We start from the raw sequence: 26,839 nt of genomic DNA, 5'->3' as shown, positions 1-26,839 counted from the left end.
TTGAAAGGTTTGATATGTACGTATGCACAAAAATATGCACCTGTGGATCGTATAGCCTCGAGAGAGATGCAGCTTCTGAAACCACTCACCTATTTTGTCATTTTTTAATCCCTATTTAGTGTATGGCAGTTAAGCTCGATGTATAGAAAGATGGAAATGAAAATGAGGGAGTGAATTCAGACACTGATGTAAATATTGCGTCAGGAAGGAGAGGCTTTTTGTCGCAGGCAAACTAGTTATAAACGTTACACCTGCTTTAACATCTGTTGCGTATTGTAAAACAGTAGATTCTTTTTGTCATGTTTTTTTCAGCATTATACCTATTATAACATAAAATAAAAACCAACGAGAATTAATCAGTATATGAACATACATTATGTACAAAACATTGGGTTTCCTGTCCGTGTACTTGTGCAGATTTCAGACTTAAATGCCATCAAATCTTGTCAGTCACGATAATTTGGTAATTTCGGTTTTGGCTAAACTTATTTTTTTTATGAGATGTGTTGGAAAATACTCTGTTAGCGAGTGTACATCAGATGTACATTTAAAATCAACAAGTAAGTGAAAGTAGGGAATGAAGTTGTTAACTCAGATTTCAGACACCACTACAACATGGTACAGTATAAAGAATATAGGCTGCGGTTTCAGATACAGCCAGAGACAAACACACTGCCACACTGCCTCTTATTCCCTCCTCCTTGAGCCATAGATCTCTCCACACCTGTATGTCTTAAGGCTTTTTCACATACAAGCCTGAAATTTGCACTTTGTAAATCTGATCTGGTCTGTCAAGAGGCCTTGAGGTGAGACTGACCCAAATGCACAATAATGGTAAAACTGTACGATTATATTTTCGTACTATTGTCAGTGGGAAAAGTCTGACTAAAACACCACACTTTTTTATTTAACCTTTAACAAAAACAGAAATCATGCTATTTATTTCATACATTCTTTAAATTGACTTTAATTTTTAATACAAACAGTGTACATTATAAAAAATGATTCTTCAGTCAGTCCATGGCACAACATTCTCCTAAAATATTTTTTTTTTCAAAAGCAGTCACATTTCTATTTTATGTGCAAATGCAAAAGAAGTCATCACAACACACATTTGCAGAACCAACTCACAGCCATCTCTGGTAATGCGTGTTTCCTAAATGCTGCACCCTTTACATAAGGGACTGCAGAGATCTCTCTCTCTCTCCTCAGTGTCCATCTTCAACACAAGTCCACACATTCCTGCATTTCTCTCTAATGTGAGCTGCTCCACACATTAAGACACACATGGTGGATGTGGATGTGTTTGTGTCTTGAATTCTAACATGCTAATCCATAATTCGATTTGCTGCTGCAGATCAGAAGTTGGTGTTTGAGCATGAGAGACAGCACTGTGTCCTGTACAGGTGATGATTACACACTCTGTGCTGCAGCACCAGATTACACCAACTATATGTGTCCTTACATTCCATGTCTGTAACACACACACAATCACACACACAGTTTCAACCTCACACATGGTTTAAGATTCTGTAACATATCTGATAAATAAATAAATACATAAACATGTACAAAAAAGTGTCACAAAGGGACAGACAGGCAAACCAGACCATATACTGTTAAATAGCAGATAAGCAGGTAATAACACAGACATATAAAACAAATCAACAGATAGGCATATGCAACAATAGAAATTGGGAGACAGACAGACAGACAGACAGACAGACAGATAGATAGACCGAGTGATCAGGCATAGCATTATGACAACCTGCCTAATATTTTGTTGGTCACCCTTTTGCTCCAGTTCTGACCTGTACACTACTAACAGCATTAACTTCTTCAGCAGTTTGAGCTACAGAAGCTCATCTGTTTGATCGAACCACAGGGCCTAGCCTTTGCTCCCCATGTGCATCAATGAGCCTTGGCTGCCCATTACCCTGTCGCCTTTTCACCACTGTTCCTTTCATGGACCACTTTTGATAGATATTGACCAGTGCAGAACAGGATCACCACACATGAGCTGCAGTTTTGGAGATGCTTTGACCCAGTCGTCTAGCCATCACAATTTGGCCCTCGTCAAACTCGCTCAAATGCTTAAGTTTGCTTATTTTTGCTGCTTCTTACACATTAACTTAAAGAAGAAAATGTTCAATTGCTGCCTGATATATCCCACCCAATAACAGGTGCCATTATGAAGAGATAATCGGTGTTATTCGCTTCGCTGCTCATAATGTTATGCCTGATCAGTGCAGATAGATAGATAGATAGATAGATAGATAGATAGATAGATAGATAGATAGATAGATAGATAGATAGATAGATAGATAGATAGATAGATAGATAGATAGATAGATAGATAGATAGATAGATAGATAGATAGATAGATAGATAGATAGAAATAAAAGGCAGTCAGATGGACAGACAGAGAGTGACAGAAAGATATATGTGTGTACCACTGTGCTGCTGAGGGCAGAAGTTGGTGTTGCAGATTTGAGACGTGGCCGGTTTCAGATGAAGGGAACAGGTGGACAAGGGGCGTCTGTGGAGGAGACACTGAACAGAGCGGTGCTGGACACCACCACCACATGACACTGTACACTACATACACCAAGAGTTTTATGTACAGTAACCGTGTAACTTATGTACAGTTAACGTGTGTGTGTGTGTGTGTGTGTGTACCTGAGACCAGGTTGATGTATACCACTGTGGTGAGTGAGAGCGGTGTGTGTTGATGCAGTCAGGTTGGACACACACTCTCTGCAGCTCAGCTGATGGTTTGGGAATGTGTTGGCACTGCTTTTCCGTTAGTGTTCTTTGTTTTCCCATCATGTCCTTCTCTATACACTGCAGAGAACGAAGCTGTACACCTTCACCACATGTCACTGAACACTGCAGACACACACAAGCACGCATGCGCGCGCACACACACACACACGCACACAGACACACATCGACTAACATTAAATAGCTGCACCTCTAAAGTAAAAAATTAAATAATTATTGATTTGAATCACATTCTCATGGCTTTCATATGTTTTTATTATTCTACTTTTATTATCAGTGGTGCTGTCTTTCTCTCTCTGTCTGTCTGTCTGTCTGTCTGTCTGTCTGTCTGTCTGTGCAACAGTCTGCATAAGCCTGTTTTAAATGACTGCCTGTCTGTTCTATTTTCAGTCTTTCTAACTTTCAATGCATTTGCCTGTCTGTCTTCATGTCTAGCAATTTCATTCTACATTATTATCTTGTTGGTCTTACTTTCTGTCTGTCTACATGTCTGGCAGATTGATTGTCTGTCATTAATTTGCTGCTTGTCCTAAATGTCTAATTGTCTTACTGTCTTGTCACTCAGTCCAGTCCAGTTTCATTTGTCGAATTTTCTTTCTGTATTTCAATGTCAATGTGCTTGTCTGCAACTTGGCTAGGTTTGTCTTTACTTCTCTCGATCTGTAACTGTCTGTCCACTTATCTATATGTGTCTCTCTGTCATGTGTATGTCAGTGTGCCAACTGTCTAATTACTTAACTACCAACCTCCCTGTATGCCTGTCTATTTGCCTATCTCTCATACCTGTTGCCAATGAGTGAAGCTCCAGTGTGTGGCGTGTGTTCTTGGGCAGGGTTTTAGGACACAGTCCTCCAGGCTGTGTGGTTTGGGCTCGAGCACACACTCGCTGTCTGGGAGAACAAGGTCACGCGATCCCGGAGATTTGAGCACACACACAACTGCCCTCCTCTGCACACCAATACCACACTTGCGTGAACACTGACACACACACACACACACACACACACACACACACACACACACACCTCATCATCATCATGAGTGAGGGTTGAGGTCACAAATTAGTCTTTCAGGCCATATATGACCTATGATCTGAGGTATGTGAATGAAGAGTGCAATATTAAATTGTGTATGCGCATGTGTGTGTCCTCACCTGAGTCCAGGTGCCGACGTTCCATGCAGGTGGGCACGAGTGTGTGTTACACGTCTGTGTGCGTGCAGGTGGAGGCTGGACACACTGCTTATCACTCACCACCTTCACCCGAGTGTGACTGGCTGTCTGAACACACTGCACCTGCCGACTCTGTTCCCCTGAACCACATGTACGACTACACACATGCCAGTCTCCTACACTCCATCTGCACCATTACACACACAAACAAAGTGCTTGAAATTATTATAAGCACGCAAGAAAGACGGTTCTTCTAATATATCTAATTTTAGATGTCTTTGTCTATCAAGCTGTTTGCCTGTAAATTCATTTGCCTCTCTGTTAATCTGTCTGTCTGTCAATTTGTCTGTCTCTCTATTTTTATGAGTCTACATGTCTTTATGTCTGCCTGTCTCACCATCTATATAGCTCTCTAACTGTCTATTCATCAGTCGGTCTGTCCACATTTTTATCTCTTTGTCTGTCTACCTGTCTGTCTCTTTATCCATTTATTAATCTGTATGTCTGGTCATCTGCCTGCCTCCCAGTCTATTTATCTATCCATCCATCTACAGTAACATTTTTTTTTTATTAAAAGGAGACTGAGAGCACTAAAGAAAAACTTGTGACCTTTGACTGTACACAGTGTGTGTCCAGGATTTACACCTCAAACACTCGAGTACAGAAGGATCTGAGACGATCTATGCTCATGTGCCCTGTATGTGTGTGTGTGTGTGTGTGTGTGTGTGTGTGTGTGTGTGTGTGTTGCACTGTAAGTTGAACTCATGCTGATGTCAGGTCTTAAATGTGATCATGTTCTTATTTCCATGATGTAATGTGTAAAAATAAAGGACCTGCTGAGACTTTGGTCGTGGGGAATATGTGTGTGTGTGTGTGTGTGTGTGTGTGTGTGTGTGTGTGTATGAGAGAGAGAGAGAGAGAGAGAGAGAGAGAGAGAGAGAGAGTGTGTAAAAGAGAGAGAGAGTGTGTGTGTGTGTGTGTGTGTGTGTGTGTGTGTGTGTGTGTGTGTGTGTGTGTGTGAGAGAGAGAGAGAGAGAGAGAGAGAGAGAGAGAGAGAGAGAGATCCATTCTGGAAGCTGTTTATTCCCAGGTCACATATTATTTACCTGTGAAATTAAGACAAGCAAAGTTCTAAGGTGGGCACGATAGGCATGGTTGTTTAAAAAGTGTACTAGAAAACAGGCATATGTCATATTTTGACAAATATAAAAGAAAATTTGAAGCCTAAGACATTGCAATTTATTTAAATTGCCGTAAGTGACACAAATCTTAATTGTTTTTATCAGACATTGGCATAGAGCAAATACATGCTGTTTTACACTGTATATCCTATTTAGGGCTTTCATTTTGGTATTGAAAACACTTGTAAGAAATACAAAAATAGGCTAAATATCTGAGAAAAATAAAACATATGAAAAGGCCAAAGACATGAACACAATTTTATTATGTGAACGTGGATAACCAATCAGAATACTGTAAAGTTTTAGCTCCACCCATATATTGGCAATCATTTTAGTATATTTTCAATGTCTTGAATCCTAAATTATTTTGCCTCTCATTTGAGCTGGTACTTGCTTTTACAGTAGGTTTTTTAAATTTGATATTTTAAAGGTGTATAACAATGGCATTACCTGGTTGGGCAGGGTTGGGTGTTACAGGAAACAGTGCCAGTTTTGGGTCTAGATTTGGAGTTACAATAGGATGTGTTCACTTGGACTCTCTGATCCTTATAACATGCTGCCTTCGTTTTCATATCACCTAAATGACGGAGAAGGAGACGCTTTACCGTTCAAACATCATTACTCACTAATAAGCATACAAATTGCTGTATATTACTAATTATGCGCTAATTTATTAGTATATATTAATTATTTCTAACATTACAAAAGCTAAACAAGTGTCACAAAAAACAGGTGAAGAAACCACATTCATGTTAATAAATCAGTGACAAGACAATCCCAAAACAAACCCAGAACAGTCATCTTGACATTTTATCATAGATTATGATGCTAGCACATAATCACAACAAAAGCAATAATGTATTTGTGAAAATGCTAATATGAGCCTGATCTGAATGAGACCTAGGCATAGTGATGATAATTCAAGGTGAACAAGTAGAACTATGTTTTTTAATAATTGGCTAAAATGGCATTTTAATGGTTTTTTTATTATTGAACTTTATTTTCTTATTTTAAGTTTTTCTTTGGTTGTCTGTGGTCTTTTTACACTTATATTTGAAGTTCACTATTCTGTAGGTACTAATCTTGCTCTAACTGCAAGGTACTGAGTAATTATAGGGTCAGGTAGGAGGCGACAAAATCCCACCCTTCTGATTTCCACTGACGGGATTGGAATGGAGTAAAGTGTGCAGGAAATAACCCTAATTAAGGCACATCTAAAGACCATGGAGATCATTACTAGGTCATTGACTAAACAATACCTTAATAAAAGGTGACATTAAAATGCTTATAGACACTGTTACTAGAAAGGACACTTCTAAGTGTTTGTGTGCGTGTACCTCCGGCACAAGTAGCAGAGCACTCGGAGCGAATCACAGCCCATGTATATTTGTGTTTGGGCTTGGTTACCTTCTCTGCTTTGGCTTTAGTTAGTGTGTATTCCCACCGCACCCCTGGGTTCGAACCCTGCAGCAGGATCTGAAAACAGGACATACGAAAAATAAGTAAAATTTTTAGCAGCTAAAAACTAGCAAACAAACAGAAACAAAGACCCTACCTCTACCACTAGAGTTTCACTGGTGGGCCCTGTCGAAGTCAGACTCTCAAGACCATTATAGGGCCGTTTGTAGTCAAACACTGACCCCGCAACAGAGTAATGTCCAGGCCAGTCCACTTTCCAATGACCATTTAGATAGTATTTCCTGTGCGTATTTCTCAGGGCAAGGAAAGATCTCGAGGAGTTCGACTCCACCACACGAATACTACGCGCACCTGGTGGGATAGTGACCACTCCGTAGTACTCTAACACACAGAGAGTAACACAAAAGAAGCAAAGATAAGTGATTATATACTCATGGACTTGAACTATATAAGATAGTTTAAGTTGCTTGTGTGTGATTATGTTTGTTGTATTGACTTTACATTTGGTGTAAGACATTTTCTTTTGTATTGGTTTAAAATTTGTTTAATGCTGGTTGGTGTATTGGCTTTACATTTGGTGTAATGCTGTTTGGTGTATTAGCTTTACAATCATTGAAATGCGCTGTGTTGTATTGTTTTTACATTTGGTGTAATGCTGTTTGGTGTATTAGCTTTAAAATCCTCGAGATGCTGTGTGGTGTATTATCTTTACATTTGATGTAATGCTGTTTGGTGTATTAGCTTTAAAATCGTTGAGATGCTGTGTGGTGTATTGTCTTTACATTTGATGTAATGCTGTTTGATGTATTAGCTTTAAAATCGTTGAGATGCTGTGTGGTGTATTGTCTTTACATTTGGTGTAATGCTGTTTGGTGTATTAGCTTTACATTCGTTGAGATGCTGTGTGGTGTATTGGCTTACATTTGGTGTAATACTTGGTTGTGTATAGTGGTTGGGTATTGCCTTTATGCAAACATTTGGTGAAATGCTATGTAGTATGCTGTGGTATATACAGTCAACCCCCGATAATTTGCTGTTAGAAACTCGCGGCTCGGAAAATTTGCGGCTTCTCATTTGGAACCTAACTAACAGCAAGTTCTGGAATCCGCAGCTGGACCATATGTTCAGGAACAGAAGGAATAACATTTTAAACTATGTATTTGGTCAAATACTGTACACTATTACGTTTATAAAGTAATATAATGTCTAGATGAATTCACAATGGTACCCTAGGGGTTGCGGAGGTGCGTCCAATATTTGCGGATTTTCTGAAATTATTTTTTTTTGGGGGACCACTGTACTGTTTTATTGCTGTTTGGTGAATTGGTCTTACGGTTGGAATAGTGTTGCTTGGTATATCGGCCTTTATAGAGTTTGCAGGTAGAATTTTTGCCATTGCAGACACCACACATATCCAGTACTGCTGTCGAACCCAGCTTTTGGTCACAACCCACTTTCTGTAGGGGACAGTGCTACATTTTTAATCCAACATAACAAACAAACAGAAACACCACAGTTGCTATTGAAATAAAAAATAATAATATTTCTTTTTCCAGTTTTTCCAGTTATACTATACTATATACAGTTATGCTAAACTAGTGTATATAGTTTGTTAAAAATACTTTAACATGAGAACTACAGAATGATAAATGCATAGCTAGCTAATAACACTGCTAAATAAAGTGTTATTAATGGGTCAGAAGTGTGTTTTTATACACCATCTGGTTATTGTCTATGCATTACAATATGAAATATCTCTATAGTTGATGCAAACACAACTTTTAATAAAAACACATTACCTCACATAGTCCGTCAATACACACATTGTTGCTGCCCACTGTACACCGTGTTCCATCGCGGACTTTGTTGGAAAGTGCAAAGAAGAAGTCATAGCCCTCAGCATAGCAGTAGAGTTTGCACGCATCATAATCTTAAAAAGCACACATGATTCAATAGAAATACACATACAATTTTACTGAGTGTGTGTGTGTGTGTGTGTGTGGACTCAAACACACACCTTTAAATTTCATGTAAGGCTTCCATCTGTAATAAAGGCCACGGAAGGGCTTTGTGTCAAACTCTGAACACTGAGTCGCTCTGAAGTCCATTGCACTCAAAGGACAGTCAAAAGTGTTACACAGTTTATAAATACGAGACACACCCTTACAAACATTCCCTCCATTCACATCCCTGCAGAGTAAAAGAGAGAAAAAGAAAGAGATGAACACATAGAGGATGAGTACAAAAGAGGAAAAGAGTAATTGCGTTATAAAAGAAGCCAGACTAATTGTCAAATACAATAGTTGTCAAATGTGTGTTTTTGTGTGTGTGTGTGTGTGTGTGTGTGTGTGTGTGTGTGTGTGTGTGTGTGTGTGTGTGTGTGTGTGTAAGAATACACACTCTTCGTGGTTGCACTGTCGCTCTCGGTACATCACACCACTCTCACACGTCCTGGAGCAACTTGACCAGTCAGTCCACTCAGACCAGTGACTATGAACAGGCTGAGCACCTTCATCACCCCTTTTTACACACGCTCCACGATGGCACCACTGAGAAAACACGCCATACATAAGCCCAAAATCTAAAATGTATCACATTTATTTTTTTTCCCACATGCTAAATTATCATGCTCTAAATTTTATTTCAAGAGAGTGTAAGTAATAAATTCTTTTTTTTGTTTTTAAATCTCTTAATGTCCCATTAATGTTCGTAGATTTAATGAACATGAACCATCTGCTGAGTCATTTGTTAGGAAGTGTAATTCCAGTGTAACTTTTAAACCTTTTTCTCATAAATTTACCAAGATATCTGAAATTTTGCTATTCCAGATTGTTCCTTCCTGTTTCCAAGGTCACTGTACATTTACATTGCCCATAGTACATAAATCTTAGTGGTTTTGTGCTAGCTGGCTCAAGTGAGCTTCACAGATTTTCTTTAGCATTTTGTTTTCCTTATTGCCTAGTAAAAGTGGTCTAGAAAATTTAAAATGCTGCATCATCAACTCCAAGGATTTCATAAAAAAAAAAAAATGTGAATACCAAAACCAGGTATGTAGTATTTAGAACAATTGTACCAATTTACAAACACGTATGAACTTAAGTTTTCCATGTACTGTATGTGATTTAATTGCTATGTTTAAATTAGCCAAATTGTAATCCTCAGTCTTTAGCAGTCCTTAGCTAGCTTATGCCTAGTATCAATTTTCTTTGGAGTCAATTTGAAGAGCTAGCATGCTGTGTCCCAGTTCTTTTGAAGAAAGTGTGCTTATAGAAATTAAATCAAATGGCTTAATGGCTTGGGAGGTTTAAATCAGAAAACTAGCTGGACTCTTGTGGTGTAAATGTGATTTTCACCATCTCAGGGCCACAGCTGGAGCCCTCAGCTGCTGGCATGAATTTGGTCTCGCATTTTCGCCCGCTGCGATGACACCACAGAGCCTTACAGATGTCCTGAGACACACATGCAAACAAAAAGAAGTGTAAAAACAGGAGATTTAAAGGGGGTCTTCTTTGAAACCAGATCTTTAATCATTTTAATAATATAATCATGTTTTTATTCTCTATTAAAAATGCACGGTGTATTCTGATTGACTGAGATAAGAAAGGACAATTACAATAGCATTTATTTGCTAAATCGTTATTAAGCTATAAGTTATTAGCTACTGTAACTTGTCTTGTTCTTTATATTTAGATCAGCCTAAAGACACATAAAAAACCCCAACAAAGTCATACATTTTTAATGATCATAATCCCAGGATGACTTGTGGCACTCCTCTAGTCATAACAATAATTAAATAAAAACAGATTGTAGTTGAAGTGCCTTCCACAGTCCTCATTCTCATCTTTATCTTAAGCCGATGTACAGACTTTCTCATTGGCAATGATCCAGTGTAAATTTAGCTTTATTTTCAGAAATCTGCACTTTTTGCACTTTTATCATACATCCCGGTGGGCCTTGTCTTATTTTAGTGCACTGTTTAGGGCAAAATCTTTGGGTTCATTGAGTTTATGAAGGCAGGATTTGCAACAGGGGGTCTCAAAATCAGTATGATCAGTATGAAGCAGACAGTATGCTTTCTTGCCTTTTTGAAGTTCAGTGTGCAGAGTTTGGCCTTTTCTCCGAATTGCCACTTGCACTGTGTGTCGGTGTCATACAGCTCACCGGGAAGCTTCTCTGGATATTTGTATTCCTCAATCGCCTTTGGTTCATCCGAAAGACACATAGCTTGTGAAGTGCTGAACACACACACACACACACACACACACACACACACACACACACACACACACACACACACACACACAAACCATCAAGACTGGCCCTAATGAAATAGCTCACTAAACTCAGTCCTGTCTGTGAGGAACCTGATATTTCACACTTCACTGGTGTGTTAAATTATATCATCGTATCAGCATGGTGGCCATCTTGGCTCCATTTCAGTGCAACATCTCTGTAAATAGTGGCTTTAGAAAGATGACGCTACGTCTAGACACCGGAGACAGAATGAGTGTTCTCTGTTTAGCCTGAGGTATCTCTTTAGATCTTATAGTAATATGCTGTAATGTTTTATTTATAATTTCATCCTAAAATGTTAAATATATCAATTTTAAAACATATAGATGGTTTTGCTATCTATATAAACAAACTTAGGAAAACTGAAAATGCTTTATGTGTAGGTATTCATTATATATAGTCATGTGAAAAAGAAAGTATACCCTTTTTGCATTCTATTTTTTTATTTACATGACATACCCAAACAGATGAGGATGATTTCCCTTTAAATGTGGTTGCTCTCAAGGTTTCTTCCTTATGCCACCTCAGGGAATTTTTCTTTGACAATCGCACCTCTGGCTTTCTCATTAGGGATAAACTTATTGCCATTAAACTTATAGGCACTAGCATATAAATAAAAAATGTATAATCCTGTAAAGCTGCTTTGGGACAATGTACATTGTTAAAGGCACAATACAAATAAAAGCAAGCTGGAATAAAGAAATTATGTGTAAAAAACTTCAATAATGTTTATTTGTATAGCGCTTTTAACAATGGACATTGTCTCAAAGCAGCTTTACACAGATAATGTTGTAAGAAAGAATTAAAAAGATTAAATAATATTGGTCTTGATAAGTGTAAGTTTGTCCCTATTGAGGTAAAGTAAAAGGAATAAGGAAGAAACCTTGAAAATGCTGTAGTCCTGAGTCAGTAAAGCGAATGCTATCATTAAGTAAAAACTAAATACACCTTATGATTCAATAACTTGTAAACTTATATTATATTAATGATTATATTTTATATCATATTATTTATATATTATTTTAGTCTCTCGCATATTGTTCAATCTTCAGTTCATTGAGGTTTGTGGAGATTTGTAAATCACAGCTCTCTTAAGGTCCATCCACAGCATTTCTGTCAAGGTTAAGGCCTGGACTTTGAGGTATAACTTGGTTATTACAACACTTTGACTCTGTTCTTTTTCAGCAATTCTACAGTATTGTAGATTGTCCTGTTGCATAACCCAATGTCAGCCAAGCTTTAGCTGTTGGATAAATTGCCTTGTATTAGACTCTATATTACTATATATATATTATATATATATATCGTGGAATTCATGGCCAACTAATGAAATATACCACTCATAAAATTGTAAGTTAAAAAACGGTTTTGAAAACTAAAAAATCCACACCTGAGAAACCGTGTGAGATACTGGCGGCTGCAGGATGACCAGGAGAAAAGTCCATTGTCTCCTGCGAGTGTAGGGGACATGATATTCCCAATGGACTTTTTACACACATTTCCGTCACCATCATGGACCATTCCAAAACTGGGAGCATCAAATAAAAAAAATCACATTGTAAAATAATTTATAAATTGCGTTGAATTAATAACTAAATGAAGGAATTATATTTCTTACTTGTGTCCGGACTCATGAGCGATGGTGAAGGCAAGTCCGAGTCCAGTGTCCTCATTAATGGTGCAGCTCCGGTATTTACTGCACATCCCACTAATTGGAGCAAAACCTGTTGGGAGATCAGGATCGATTTCATTAAAACAATATTTGACTGGTTACATGTTGTAGAGCATCCCTGAGGCAGGTCAGTCTGCATTATCGCTTACTTTTCAGCTCCAAAGTACTGACAGTGAATTTGAATGAAAAGAGAACCACAAAAGTCATTATGTATTTGTAACTTTCTCTGCTCATACTGTGTTTTTTTGCTGGAATAATGATCACAGTTTCACAAGCATTAAATGTGTGATTTTTCGCTAGAAGCTAAATGAAGCGTGACACTAGTCTTTAATCTTCTCTTCTTTGACCTGGCAAAGGCGTGAGATCTTCACTAGCTCTCTCCTCTCATGCACTACAGACTTTAAAGAGGTTTTAATCACAGCCCACGGCCCCCAATCACCCCGTTCCAAGGTATCTTTGAACCATTGCCTGATGGCTAAAGAGCACAGCTAAAAGGATAGGAGGATAACACAAAACAATTAAAAACAACAGAGATATTGATTTTATGTATATAACTAAGCAAAGACATAAACAAAAGAAGTAATCAAAAAGTAGTAAAGGGTAGAATAAAGAATAATAAACAAGAAACAAGAAAATTAGAAAAGAACCAAAAAGAAAGAAAGAAAAAAGAGAGAAAGAGAAATAAATAAACTAAAAACAATAAAGAAAGGTTTGTGTGATTGTATGCGTGTGTGATTCTGTTTTGGTAAGTTTGGTGAAACTTTGTGTTTGTGAGTTTGTGTTTATGTGATTGCCTGTTTGTGTTTGCGTGTTTGTACCCAGAGTGTCACATGGCTCATTCTTCCATGAGCAGATGTCCAATCCTGTGAGCAGGATGGCGTGATCATGGCGGCGACCTTCACGACCAGCCAGAGCTGACTGCCACTGACAAAAACTGCTGAGAGTGTGATCAGCGTGATGACTAATCACCAACCCCTCCTGAACACGGGTGAAAGAATAAAAGAGAGAGAGAAGGAGATACAGAGTTAAAGTGAAAGTAAAAAAGTTTAAATAAAAATGTTAAATGTTTTTCTTACCTGTTCTCCGCTCAGCAGAATCAGTCCCACAATCACTACATTAATGTTTCCTCCTATCGTTCTGTCCTTGAACAGGGTGGAGACCTGCACCACAAAAGAGAAAAAAAGAGTAAGGGAAAATCAGGCTAGCAATAGACAGATGAAACAGAAAAGATGGAAAAGACTGAAAGAAAGGAAAATTGACAGTGAGAGTATAAGACTGTATATGAAGAAAAAAACAGAAAATTAAATGTGCTTTTTACTTGTCACATGTACTTTATAACACAGTGAAATAATTTTTTCGCATATCCCAGCAATGTAAGCCAGCTGGGGTCAGAGCGCAGGTCAGCCATTTTAAAGTGCCCCTGGAGCCTTGCTCAAGGGCCCCAAGAGTGGCGATACTTCGGCTCGAACCACCGACCTTCTGGTCAGTATTCCAGTGCCCTAACCACTTAGCTACCATAGGAACGAATAAAAAGTGAACTGAGTAACTGGCCATCAGATTGATGGATAGATGGATAGATGGATGGATGGATGGATGGATACAAGGATGTTGGATGGATGGGCTAGTTTAGAGTGAGATAAATTAGACCAAGGAAAAGAAAGAGACAATATCAGCAAGTGTGAAGATGAAGATGTGTGTAGCAAATACAGAATGTAAGCAATGGAAATATACAGTACATGGGTGGGTAGCTGAACAAAATGTAGTGGTAAAATTCAGAAAAGTATTAATAGAAAAAACAAACAGAAACGTGACGGATGGTGATGAATAGTGAGAAAATTGACATTGTTAGGTATACTAGACAAACAGTTTCAGCATGTTGTGAATGGTAAGGTTTTATGTGGTGATAAAAGAAATAATGGAAGCATGAAAAGGAAACTTGGAAAGATGAATAGGTGAATGGATAAGTTGAATGAATGGATAAAATCGGTGGATAAGCTTTAGTTAGTTCAGAATGCAGCAGCAAGAGTCCTCACTAGATCTAGGAAATATGACCACATCACCCCTGTTTTAATCAGTCTACACTGGCTCCCAATTAAATCTCGCATTGATTATAAAATACTACTACTGACGTATAAAGCACTTAACGGTTTTGCACCGCAGTATCTGAGTGAACTTCTGTACCAGTATGATCCTCCAATTCAAATAATGAAGACTACAGCAGGGGGCAGATCTTTCTCTTATAAAGCCCCACAGTTATGGAACAGCCTTCCAACCAGTGTTCGGGACTCAGACACAGTCTCAGTGTTCAAGTCGAGGTTGAAAACTTATTTATTTAGTCAAACCTTTGATCAGTAGATTTTTTTCTTAGGTAAAGGCTCAGATCTGGAGGGAACATGGATATAGAGTGTTTGGTGAACTGGTATATTTGTATGCTGTCGTCCCCTCACATTCACACGTTCACTCAGGTTTGTTGACGGGGGTGTGGTGGGTCGTCTCTTATCTCAGAGATCCCTCATGTCTGTGTTACCTTCTGGTTCTCACTTTTAGTTATGCTGCCATAGCAAGTCTTGCCAGAGTCCAAACTGCACAGTGATATTAACTTTCATACAACAATAAGGACACTTAATAATCCATATCCTTCTCTTCCAGTCACCCTCTTCTCTCTCTCTCTCTCTCTCTCTCTCTCTCTCTCTCTCTCTCTCTCTCTCGGTCGAGTTAAACATGCTCCTGAGGCTCCAGTGACCACTGTTCCTGCCCCTCTCCCCTCCGTGGATCTTCCCACTTCGTCCAGGTCTGCCTCTGGATAGTGTTCTCTTCGACTGGAGGCCACTCTGTGCAGCTTGGGACGGTTTCTCATCAACACCTTGGGTGGTTCCATGAAATTACGGAGTAGAACGGGCGGTTTGAAGATGGATTGGACTGTAGTTAATGTCAACAGTCTGCTACACTGACTCAGGATACAGTTTGCCTCTGATCGTCATCACTGTACCCCGCAACATTGTATATCTGCTTCAAATTGACATTCGGTGCAACCCAGATGAGGATGGGTTCCCTCTTGAGTCTGGTTCCTCTCAAGGTTTCTTCCTTATGCCATCTCGGGGAGTTTTTCCTTGCCACAGTTGCTCATCAGGGACAAACATACTTACAAAGAACATATTTACTTTTAATCACCACATTATCTGTGTAAAGCTGTTTTGAGACAATGTTCATTGTTAAAAGCGCTATACAAATAAAAATGAATTGAAAAAAATGAATTGAATAATTAGATGAATAGGTTGATGGCTGGATGGGTGAATAGGTGGAAAGACTTAATCACCATGTTGAGGATGGTGAGAACGAATGTGGTGATGTTCTCTCGTCCATGATTCTCCATCATCTTCTGATCCACGACCACCAATGTCTCTACGTTAAGTCTGGGATTAGTGTTTGGCCTCACAGCTCGTCTTCCTCTAAATGTTGATTTATACTCGTCAGGAAAAACGTAAAGATCTTCAGCAGGAGGCTGTGGCATATCTGAGAGACAGGAAAAACCGAATCAGAAACAATAAAATATGCACACCAGCCATCCAATCATTTCCAAGCATTTCTCTTTACCATACAGATCAACATAACATGCTACATAATGTTCTTACATACATTTTTTCTTTTTTCCGCAGTAATGTTGTTTCTGATGTACTCCATGTGTATAGTCATCGTCACTGTGACTGTGACGCCGATGACGGTGTTTGGCCCTGCCCGAGTGTTCCAGCATGTGTGTGTGTATCCTGTAGAGGATGTGTGGATGGTGTTCAGGTGCTGTGGTGTAGTTTTCATTCTTTAACTGATGAAGGAGGAGCGGCTTCAGGAAGTAATCAACCTCCTGGGTTCGAATCAAACCCGACTACACACACACACACACACACACACACACACACACACACACACACACACACACACACACACACACACAGCATTTTCAGTCAAAATAATAAAAAAAATCTTTTTATCATTAATATTCAATCATTAAATCATTTTAAATTGTTAGCATTAGCTAATACAATTCACAGCATAATGATCTGTGTGTGTGTGTGTGTGTGTGTGTGTGTGTGTGTGTGTGTGTGTGTATACATACCCATCATCAGATTACACAGACTGGTGTAAATAGTAGTTGTAAATACAGCTCTGGATGCTACACACACACACAGCACGTCTCAGTGCTGCCCCACATGCAGCTTCTGTCACAGGCCGCTCCAAACAAACTTCTCATGCTACTTTCTCTCAAGTTACCCCCACACACTGCTACGGTAATGCCTAATATGCGTAAGAACAAAACCGCATAACTCGTCTCAGGTTGAATATCAGTTCATTGTGTGTGTTAAATGCTACTTCAATGATTATTGACAATGTTTCTGTTTTCACAGAATTAACTCAGTGAATATTAGCAATATCCGCTTACTCTGACTGTGCTTTCCTTATTATTATTATTATTTAAAAAATAAAAAATAAATAAAGGGTGAGAATGTTATCACATCACATTTCATTTCATATCGCTCGACTTTTAGTCTGTCTGTTAGTATCTCCATCCCTCTGTGAATGTGTGTGTCTTTGTCCTATGCTCTTTTATTTTCCTACTGTAATTGTCTGGTGTCCTCTCAGACCTTTATGTGCTTTCTTCACACTCAAAGCCAATACCCTGTGTATTTTTTTGTTTTTGGCAGTGACAATTTTTTACTATTTCTCTCATGTGACACAAAAACATGTGACATTGAAGACAGGTTGGCTGAAATGCAGAAACTTCACAGGGGGCTTTTGAGTGTAAAGTGGATCCACAATGACAATCCCAATTAACATTCCAGTGAAGCCGTTTGCTAGTCGGGAGGTGTTTTATTGCGCACACTCTCTCTCTCTCTCTCTCTCTCTCTCTCTCTCTCACACACACACACACACACACACACACACACACTGGCTATTCTAAAGTTTTGACACTAGAACTAAAGAATTTATACTTCAGGGCTACAGATTTATAATAGAGCGTTTATACCAAAAAATCTCAGTCATCAAGGTAGCTGATTAGCCTATTGTTAGCCAAACACAAACATAGAGACATCCATATAGTTTCCCTCACCTTTTTAAATGTATGCATGTAATAAACAAAGAGGTTCAAGGTTCTGCCTTTTCTGACCAATCAAATGTAAGCTTAGGCTGAGACACTAAGGTGACAACGCCTTCAGTGCAACTGACAGGTTGAGAAGCAAATGCAGCACCTGTTTTTCTAAAAACAAATAGATTTATACTGCATATAAATTGTCTGTTATGTGATTTTAAGGTATGCCTACATTCATTCAGCATGATTTTATCTGCAGAAATTAAACAACTGTACTTTTATTCACTTCCACCTGACATCAGCGTGAACGCAAAATGAAGCAGCTACAACAGATAACAAGAAAATGTGTTGGAAATTAATGAATGAATGTTCAAATCTTCACGTGGCTGTGTCATAAACCACACACTACTATGTCATTTATAAGAACCTGTGGTTAGCTCACACTGTAGCTACATCAGTGCATGCAGAGAGGAATTACTCAAGTTATGGTTTTAGAAGAACGTTTGGCCATATATGCCATATATTTTTTTTCCTGCTAAATTTTATGAAGTCAGTTTGTAGTGACAAATGATGACTTCCTTTTTTAACTGTCCAGGTTTTTATGCTATCTTTGAAAAAAGGAACGCTAGCAAGGTAAAACACTTGTTTTGACAATTACATTATTATTATTATGACAAAAATAATAATACGTGTAACAGATCCATGTGACAGGAAAATGCTAAACTGCAACCTTAAAACGGTATTCTTGAAGATTAAAAGAATTCAATGACTGACATCATGATAAACTCTTTGCTGTGTAAAAAATGATAAATTTCCATGCTGAGGACTAAGAAAAAAAAATGTCAGGGAAAGTCAGTGTCTTTTGGGACTCACAGAAGATTCTCTGTCCTCCAGTAAATACTCGCTGACCCTAAATTTGTGTGGTTAAAAGGAATTTGAGGAAAAAGTCATGAGAAATGCAATGGCACATTTTTGTCACTCTCTTAGTCCATTAATAGTTTCTTTTCTTTTTCTCTTTGTATGTTGCTTTACATCTCTTCATACAAAGAAATAGAGACTGTGATAGTACACAATGTATGAATTACCCACTATGTGCTGTTTCAATAAACAAAACAACATTTTCATGGCAACAGTAAACATATTTCATCACCACCACATGCCAAAGTGCTTATTGTTCCTTTATATTGTAGCAATTTGTCTATAATCATCTTTTCTTGTGATCTTATTTATTACAGGCTGACACGTTTATCTGTTTATAGCCACAATTAATATTGTGCAACTAGCAGATGTCGATCCCTCATCTGCATCAATAGCCAAAAAATAAAATGCTGTGCAAAAAGCTAATTATTTACAAATATATATTTATATATAACTCACCATCCCAGTGCACGTAGACAATGCAACTGTCGAGTTCAACTTTGACCTTAGTGACCCCTGATAGAAGCAGAAGTCCTCTCCAGGGAATGTCTCCAGCTTCTCTGTGCCATTTTCCCCCAGAGTTTGGATGGTAAATCCTGGAGCGACAAGACCAACAGAGGGATGCAGCTCCATGTGAAAGTTTTGTCCGAGACCATGGAGCCGGAAATACGCAGTGGAGGTAATGTCTATCCCATGGTCCTCCAGTGAGCGCCTCCTGCGATGATGATGAGCAATGGCATGGGAAACATATCGCCCATGACGGTCCACCTCGTATGGGGCCACAATCTCATACTCTGTAAACAGAATGGACATCATGTCAAAGATTTACTTTAAAGATGAATCAAGTGTTTATGTGGTGAAATATGAACAGAATCTACTTACGTGAGACTCCAATCCCACTTTATTCTTTATTTTATAAGGACACTTAAGAAGTCTGTTCAGAAGGAGTGCACTAAACCCTAAAAATATTAAGATGGTGGTCCCGGAATATAGATGGGTGGGGCCTCCTTACTGTCCCCGCTGTCAATCAAAGAGACACGGGCCTTTCATCTCACATATACGCAACAGTTATGAGTTTCATGTTTCACTACTTCGTTGCCAAATCAGTCAGAGCGTGAGTGAGAGGAAAATGCTTTAGGAAAGTTAACACTTTTCTGTCCTCTGCATGCTTTCAGCTGCACAGCCACCTTACACCAATAGGAGTAAACATCCTACCGGTGTTTGTGTCTGGGTCTGTGTGTGTGAGTACTGATGGAAGGGAAATACTTACAAGTTTTCCTTGAAGGACAAACTTACTTATAAAGAACATATTCATTTTTTTATCACCACATTATCTGTGTAAAGCTGTTTTGAGACAATGTTCATTGTTTAAAGCGCTATACAAATAAAAATGAATTGAATTGAATACATAGGATTGGATTGACAGATTCGAAGATTATGAATATGTGTTTATTAAGAGAAAAGAAAGAAGAATGTGTGGGAAAAGAAGGAGTGAGGAGATAAAAAGATGGTAAGAGGAATAGGTTGATCCATGATCCAATCAATACATTTTGTGTGACTACGCTTTGGCATTGAATTCCTAATTTTGCACAGTTTGTACACTTGCATAAAGTCAGGAATTTTGTAGGCTCATGTGTATGATTAACCAATTATACCAAGCAGGTAAGAGCATATGTAGGATGAAACACAGTCATTAACCAAATCAGAAACAGCTGTTTAGGAGGCTTAAAACTGGCTAAAGAACAAACAAACTCTGCTACTAAGGTGAGGTTGTGAAAAACAGTATTAAGTCACAGGCCATACACCATGGCAAGACTGAGTACAACAACAAGTCACAAGGTATACAGTGAGGAAAATAAGTATTTGAACACCCTGCTATTTTGCAAGTTCTCCCACTTAGAAACCATGGAGGGGTCTGAAAATGTCATCGTAGGTGCATGTCCACTGTGAGAGACATAATCTAAAAAAATAAATCCAGAAATCACTATATATGATTTTTAAACTATTTATTTGTATGATACAGCTGCAAATAAGTATTTGAACACCTGTCTATCAGCTAGAATTCTGACCCTCAAAGACCTGTTAGTCTGCCTTTAAAATGTCCACCTCCACTACATTTATTATCCTAAATTAGATGCACCTGTTTGAGGTCGTTAGCTGCATAAAGACACCTGTCCACCCCATACAATCAGTAAGAATCCAACTACTAACATGGCCAAGACCAAAGAGCTGTCCAAAGACACTAGAGACAAAATTGTACACCTCCACAAGGCTGGAAAGGGCTACGGGGAAATTGCCAAGCAGCTTGGTGAAAAAAGGTCACCTGTTGGAGCAATCATTAGAAAATGGAAGAAGCTAAACATGACTGTCAATCTCCCTCGGACTGGGGCTCCATGCAAGATCTCACATCGTGGGGTCTCAATGATCCTAAGGAAGGTAAGAAATTAGCCCAAAACTACACGGGAGGAGCTGGTCAATGACCTGAAAAGAGCTGGGACCACCGTTTTCAAGGTTACTGTTGGTAATACACTAAGACGTCATGGTTTGAAATCATGCATGGCAAGGAAGGTTCCCCTGCTTAAACCAGCACATGTCCAGGCACGTCTTAAGTTTGCCAATGACCATTTGGATGATCCAGAGGAGTCATGGGAGAAAGTCATGTGGTCAGCTGAGACCAAAATAGAACTTTTGGGTCATAATTCCACTAAACGTGTTTGGAGGAAGAAGAATGATGAGTACCATCCCAAGAACACCATCCCTACTGTGAAGCATGAGGGTGGTAGCATCATGCTTTGGGGGTGTTTTTCTGCACATGGGACAGGGCGACTGCACTGTATTAAGGAGAGGATGACCGGGGCCATGTATTGCGAGATTTTGGGGAACAACCTCCTTCCCTCAGTTACAGCATTGAAGATGGGTCGAGGCTGGGTCTTCCAACATGACAATGACCCGAAGCACACAGCCAGGATAACCAAGGAGTGGCTTTGTAAGAAGCATATCAAGGTTCTTGTGTGGCCTAGCCAGTCTCCAGACCTAAACCCAATAGAGAATCTTTGGAGGGAGTTCAAACTCCGTGTTTCTCAGCGTCAGGCCAGAAACCTGACTGATCTGGAAAAGATCTGTGTGGAGGAGTGGGCCAAAATCCCTCCTGCAGTGTGTGCAAACCTGGTGAAAAACTACAGGAAACGTTTGACCTCTGTAATTGCAAACAAAGGCTACCGTACCAAATATTAACATTGACTTTCTCAGGTGTTCAAATACTTATTTGCAGCTGTATCATACAAATAAATAGTTAAAAAATCATACATTGTAATTTCTGGATTTTTTTTTTAGATTATGTCTCTCACAGTGGACCTGCACCTACGATGACAATTTCAGACCCCTCCATGATTTCTAAGTGGGAGAACTTGCAAAATAGCAGGGTGTTCAAATACTTATTTTCCTCACTGTATATATACTGCATCAGCATGGTCTCTTCCAGGCAAAGAGTTCAATGCAGACTGTTCTTTTCATATGTGCTGTTAAAGCTACTGTATTTTGAAATAAACCCCATAATCAACAGGCAATGTTGAGGACAGTAGGTGCAGTTGTTGGCCAAGGAAACTTAATGTAGTGGATTAAAGACACATCACGCTTACTTCCCCCTCAACATCAGTAGATGTCCAGCAGTGCCATCAGCAAAGACCTGGCAGAAACCAGTGGGACCCAGGTACACTCATTTACTGTTTGAAGAAATCTGGCTAGAAGTGGTCTACATAGAAGAATTGCAGCCAAAAATCCAAACCTTCAAAGTGGAAACAAGGCTAAATGACTTAACTTTGCACGAAAACATAGGAACTGTGGTGCATTCAAATGGCAGCATGTGCTCTGGACTGATGAGCAAAAATCTAAAATATTTGGATATTTTAAAATAGGCAAGCTCGGGACAATAATGAGTGTCTGCAGGCAACAGGGAAACATGGGGATGCATTTCTGCAAATGGAGTTGGAGATTTATTCAGGATTAATGGTGTCGCCAATGCTGAGAAATACAAAATATTGATTTAATTTGTATTTTTCTTCTATTAATTTAGTTTACATTTTGTTAATTGAGAAAAATAAACTATTAACACTTCTATTTTTCAAAGCATTCTTACTTTACTTAGATTTTTTCACAAGCTCCTAAAATTATTTCACAGTACTTTACATCTTGAGAAAAAAATGGAAACTTGCACCAAGAAGCACAACTACAATATTTCACACACTTTATCTGTTTAACCTGTTTTTTTTATGTCAGATTTACACTATGAACGTGTGTTTTCGGCAGACATTCCACATGAACACAGTTTTCAAAGAAATAAATGAAAACTAGCTGATGAAATTAGCTATGACTAAACAGATGGAGTTTAACCATAATTTAAAACACTACAGTTTTACTTTTTACAAAGTTTTCTGTAATTTTCTGAACTTCCTATAGTGGAAAATTAAAATCAAACTACAATAGTTGTCGCTCAGAAACTCACAATTCCAAAAAGTTCTCACCTGCATTTGAAGGTAACTGGAGAGATTCCAGCAGTGACCGAGATCTGGATTCAGTGCTCTTAAAAAAATACATATATAAAACATTCAGGGTTGGAAATCGATGAGCAGTATGATGAAGTGGTAAAAATGTACAATTTGTTGTTAATTACAGAACAACACATTATAATCCATTAATTGTTGCATTCCATATACAAGAAACAATTTCTCTATGTTATGTGTATATGCGTACGAGATGGGATCAAATGTTTCGCTACTAAGCACCATAGATCCGGTCACTTTTGCTGAATGACCTCTGTCAGATGCCTTAAAACCTGCCAATAGAACTCGCTATTGATGGTGTGGCTCCTGGGGAGGAATTCTTGATGCACAATGCCACAAGTTTCAAAAAAGACGAAGAGCATGCACTTGGTCGAGCTGCGGACCTGCCTTGCCTTTTTCAGTCGTGAAGATGATGGACTCTTCCACTGTGAAGACTGTTGCTTTGTCTCAGGGTCATCACCGCTAATAATCCTTGACATTAAGGACGGGTCATCCACTGTACACTGACGGATTCCTTGAAAGACTTTGACGTGATGTTTCTTCTGCTCTTGGGTCAGCAGCCTTGGGACAAACTTGGCAGTAACACATCTCGTGTTCAAGTATGGCAGCAGTTGGATTGTTCTCCAAAGATCATCATGTACAAGTTGCCGAATGGTTTTGACATTTTTAGGGGTTGCTCTCTCGTCGTCTTCCAGTGATGTTCTTCCGCTCTTGAAGTGCGCATGCGACTTAAAACACCTCATAGACTCAATGCAGCGTCACCGCAAATGTACCAAATCATGTCAAAAGTTCTGATGAAAATTCCACATTTTTATTTGTCAGTCTATAAGGCCTTCTTCTAGTCTTCAGTAGTCCACTGGTGATGCTTCATGCCTAAGGCAAGCCAATTTTCCTTATTTTTCTATCTTAACATTGGCTTTCTTACTGCCACTCAACCTGTCAAACATACAGCTTGATTTTTTTCCCTTCACACTGAGACTTGCTTACTTTAACCAGTATTAAGCTGTGCTTAAAGATGTTATCCAGTGAGTTGCCTATCATATAAACTGTTGACTCTTAATAACTAATTTCTCTTAAGGAAAGACCTACATTTATAATTGTCTGTCTTCCCATGTTAATTGCTGTTATCATGTAATTATGAGAGCAGTATAATACAGTATACTTCCTACAGTACAATACTGTCTAAATATTGCTTAAATGGGTGGAGAAACGCAGTCTGTGCCAACACATTTTTTATAGAGTAAGAGGGTTTGAGACACCTGTAAAAAATGTTAGCATCATCTTTAAAAGCTTAATTTAGTTTCATTGCTGCTGTAAGTTGTCAATTTATTCTTTCTTCCCTAAAAAAAAGCCTTTCTGTATAACTCTAAAATGTTTAGCATAATTTTGAACTCTGAAATGTTTTAAATGTTTTATAAAACACTTACCTTTCTACCATTACCACACACACACACACACACACACACACACACACACACACACACACACACACACACACATATATATATATATATATATATATATATATATATATATATATATATATATATATATATACACACACTGTATATATATATATATATATATATATATATATATATATATATATATATATATATATATATATATATATATATATATATATATATATACACTTCTTCTTCTTCTTCTTCTTCTTCTTCTTTCGGCTGCTCCCATTAGGGGTCGCCACAGCGGATCATCCGTCTCCATACCACCCTGTCCTCTACATCTGCCTCTTTTACACCAACTACCTGCATGTCTTCCCTCACCACATCCATGAACCTCCTTCCATGGCCTTCCTCTTTTCCTCCTACCTGGTGGCTTCATCTTCAGCATTTTTCTACCAATATAATTCATGTCCCTTCTCTGCACATGTCCAAACCATCTCAATCTCGCCTCCCTCACCTTGTCACCAAAACATCCTACATGTGCTGTCCCTCTAATAAACTCATTTCTAATCTTGTCCATCCTCGTCACTCCCAACGAAAACCTTAACATCTTCAGCTCTGCTACCTCCAGCTCCACCTCCTGTCTTTTACTCAATGCCACTGTCTCTAATCCATACAACATCGCAGGTCTCACCACATAAACTTTCCCTTTCATTCTTGCAGATACCCTACTATCATATATATATATATATATATATATATATATATATATATATATATATATATAAATATATATACACACACACACACTATTATTATATTATATTGACAGCATGCATTTCTGTTTGAACATTTTATCAAAATTATAGGTAAATAAATATAAAAGTTGCATCCTTTCTTTACTCAGATATAGAAAAAGAATTATCTCCACTAAAAAATCACTACACATTTTTAATCACTACACATTTGTTTTACTGATGCGCCCAAGTCTTAAATCAAGTACCATAGACTGTCATGATGCACACATCCAGCAATTAAAACCGTCCATGTGGAAACATAGCAAAAGTTCCGACTTGGTGTGCTGATGATTTACCTCATTTAAAACACCATAATTACTTTTAAACATTTACAAGGATATTTTGTCTTCATGTCCGTATGATCTTACAAATATTGTTCATGCCCATGTTGATTAGAGTATTAAAACTTTCTATTTATTTAAGGTACATTTAGAACAGATAAAAATGTGCGATTAAGTTGCGATTAATCGTGATTAAATATTTTAACCAAAAATGTGTAATGAATGTCAAAATGTTGAATATTTGATTTCAGAATATCTTTTAAAAACATACTTAATGCTACAAAAATCTAAATTATGATGCCATTATGTGCTACATTTAATGTAACACAACAGGTTATATTTGCTATGTATTTTAAAAGTCCATGTGGAAAAATATAAATACAAACAAATAAATACCAAAATGCATAATTAATTGATTCTTTAACGTTTACTTTTTTTTTTTTTTTTTGCTTACCTGTATACATGGCAAATTGAGAATAAACACAAACAGCACGTGCTTTCCAGTCCAGCTCCCTCCATTATTTATAGCCATTTCCTCTAAGGATTAAACTAAAACTAGTCAATGAAGAGAGAGTTGATTTATGATCCGCTTTACTCCCTGAACGCACCGGGAACAGGACCACCGGCACCACTCCGGGTTCAGAAGTCCGCTGCAGGATATTTCCGGTCTTGCATGATCACCGGTTCAGAGTTACTGCAAGTGCCTCAAATCGCAAAATTCACGTGGATGCCATAAAACTACGTTTTGGTGCAAAGCTCGTGACGCATCCCGGAGCGCGAGCCTGCTTCAGAGTTTCCCCGGTACTGATCCCATTCTTTCTTCTCTCTCTCTCTCTCTCTCTCTCTCTCTCTCTCTCTCTCTCTCTCAGTTTGTCTTTTTCTCTCTTTCTCTGTCTGCCTGTCTCTCTCGCTTTCATTATCTGTCTGTCTCTCTCTCTCTCTCTCTCTCTCTCTCTCTCTCTCTTGCTCTCTATGGTGGGGGCACCCACAATAAACTCATCCTAAATTAGAATAAGTTTCCCTAATAACAAAATGTGCAACATCAGCGTTTTGAGTGTGTTGTGTGTGTGTGTGTGTGTGTGTGTGTGTGTGTGTGTGTGTGTGTGTTTAATTCAGGTTCAGTTTATGTTAGACTATAGGGCTCTAACATTACATCTGCTTTCCACACGTGGTTTTCTTACACTATTCGTGGTTGCTTTAAAACATGAATTTTCATAACAATATGTCACATAATTGAAATGTTTGTATGCATACAAATGTGTGCATACATGC

At 38.4% G+C, this 26,839-nt stretch overlaps 1 protein-coding gene across 1 annotated transcript; it reads right to left on the bottom strand.

Annotated features, from left to right (window-relative positions):
• Positions 1–848: 848 nt before the first annotated feature.
• Positions 849–26,565, bottom strand: adamts16 (ADAM metallopeptidase with thrombospondin type 1 motif, 16). The gene is made up of 23 exons (XM_083520904.1): positions 26,022–26,565; positions 23,042–23,099; positions 18,981–19,315; positions 16,157–16,400; positions 15,837–16,033; positions 13,597–13,680; positions 13,339–13,498; positions 12,467–12,572; positions 12,239–12,376; positions 10,637–10,790; positions 9,909–10,004; positions 8,956–9,104; positions 8,573–8,745; positions 8,355–8,485; positions 7,889–8,012; positions 6,692–6,936; positions 6,474–6,612; positions 5,587–5,713; positions 3,938–4,142; positions 3,568–3,762; positions 2,680–2,889; positions 2,454–2,598; positions 849–1,474 (listed from the first exon to the last, which is right to left on the bottom strand). Exons 1-23 carry the CDS (start codon positions 26,097–26,099, stop codon positions 1,359–1,361), a joined length of 3,609 nt encoding a protein of 1,202 aa, XP_083377030.1. The 5' UTR covers positions 26,100–26,565; the 3' UTR covers positions 849–1,358.
• Positions 26,566–26,839: the final 274 nt, after the last annotated feature.

Source organism: Silurus aristotelis (assembly GCF_946808225.1).
Source record: "Silurus aristotelis genome assembly, chromosome: 1".
NCBI lineage: Eukaryota > Metazoa > Chordata > Actinopteri > Siluriformes > Siluridae > Silurus > Silurus aristotelis.
Note: the sequence above shows the minus strand (reverse complement) of the source record. Positions and strands in the feature narration are given on the sequence as shown.

Coding starts and splice junctions, on each gene's coding strand:
- adamts16 (XM_083520904.1), bottom strand. CDS start 26,099: ATGGCTATAAATAATGGAGGGAGCTGGACTGGAAAGCACGTGCTGTTT. Junction 16,034..16,156: donor CTGCGGAAAAAAGAAAAAAT/GTATGTAAGAAC, acceptor CCTGTCTCTCAG/ATATGCCACAGCCTCCTGCT. Junction 10,791..12,238: donor TATCTCACACGGTTTCTCAG/GTGTGGATTTTT, acceptor GTGTGTGTTCAG/CACTTCACAAGCTATGTGTC.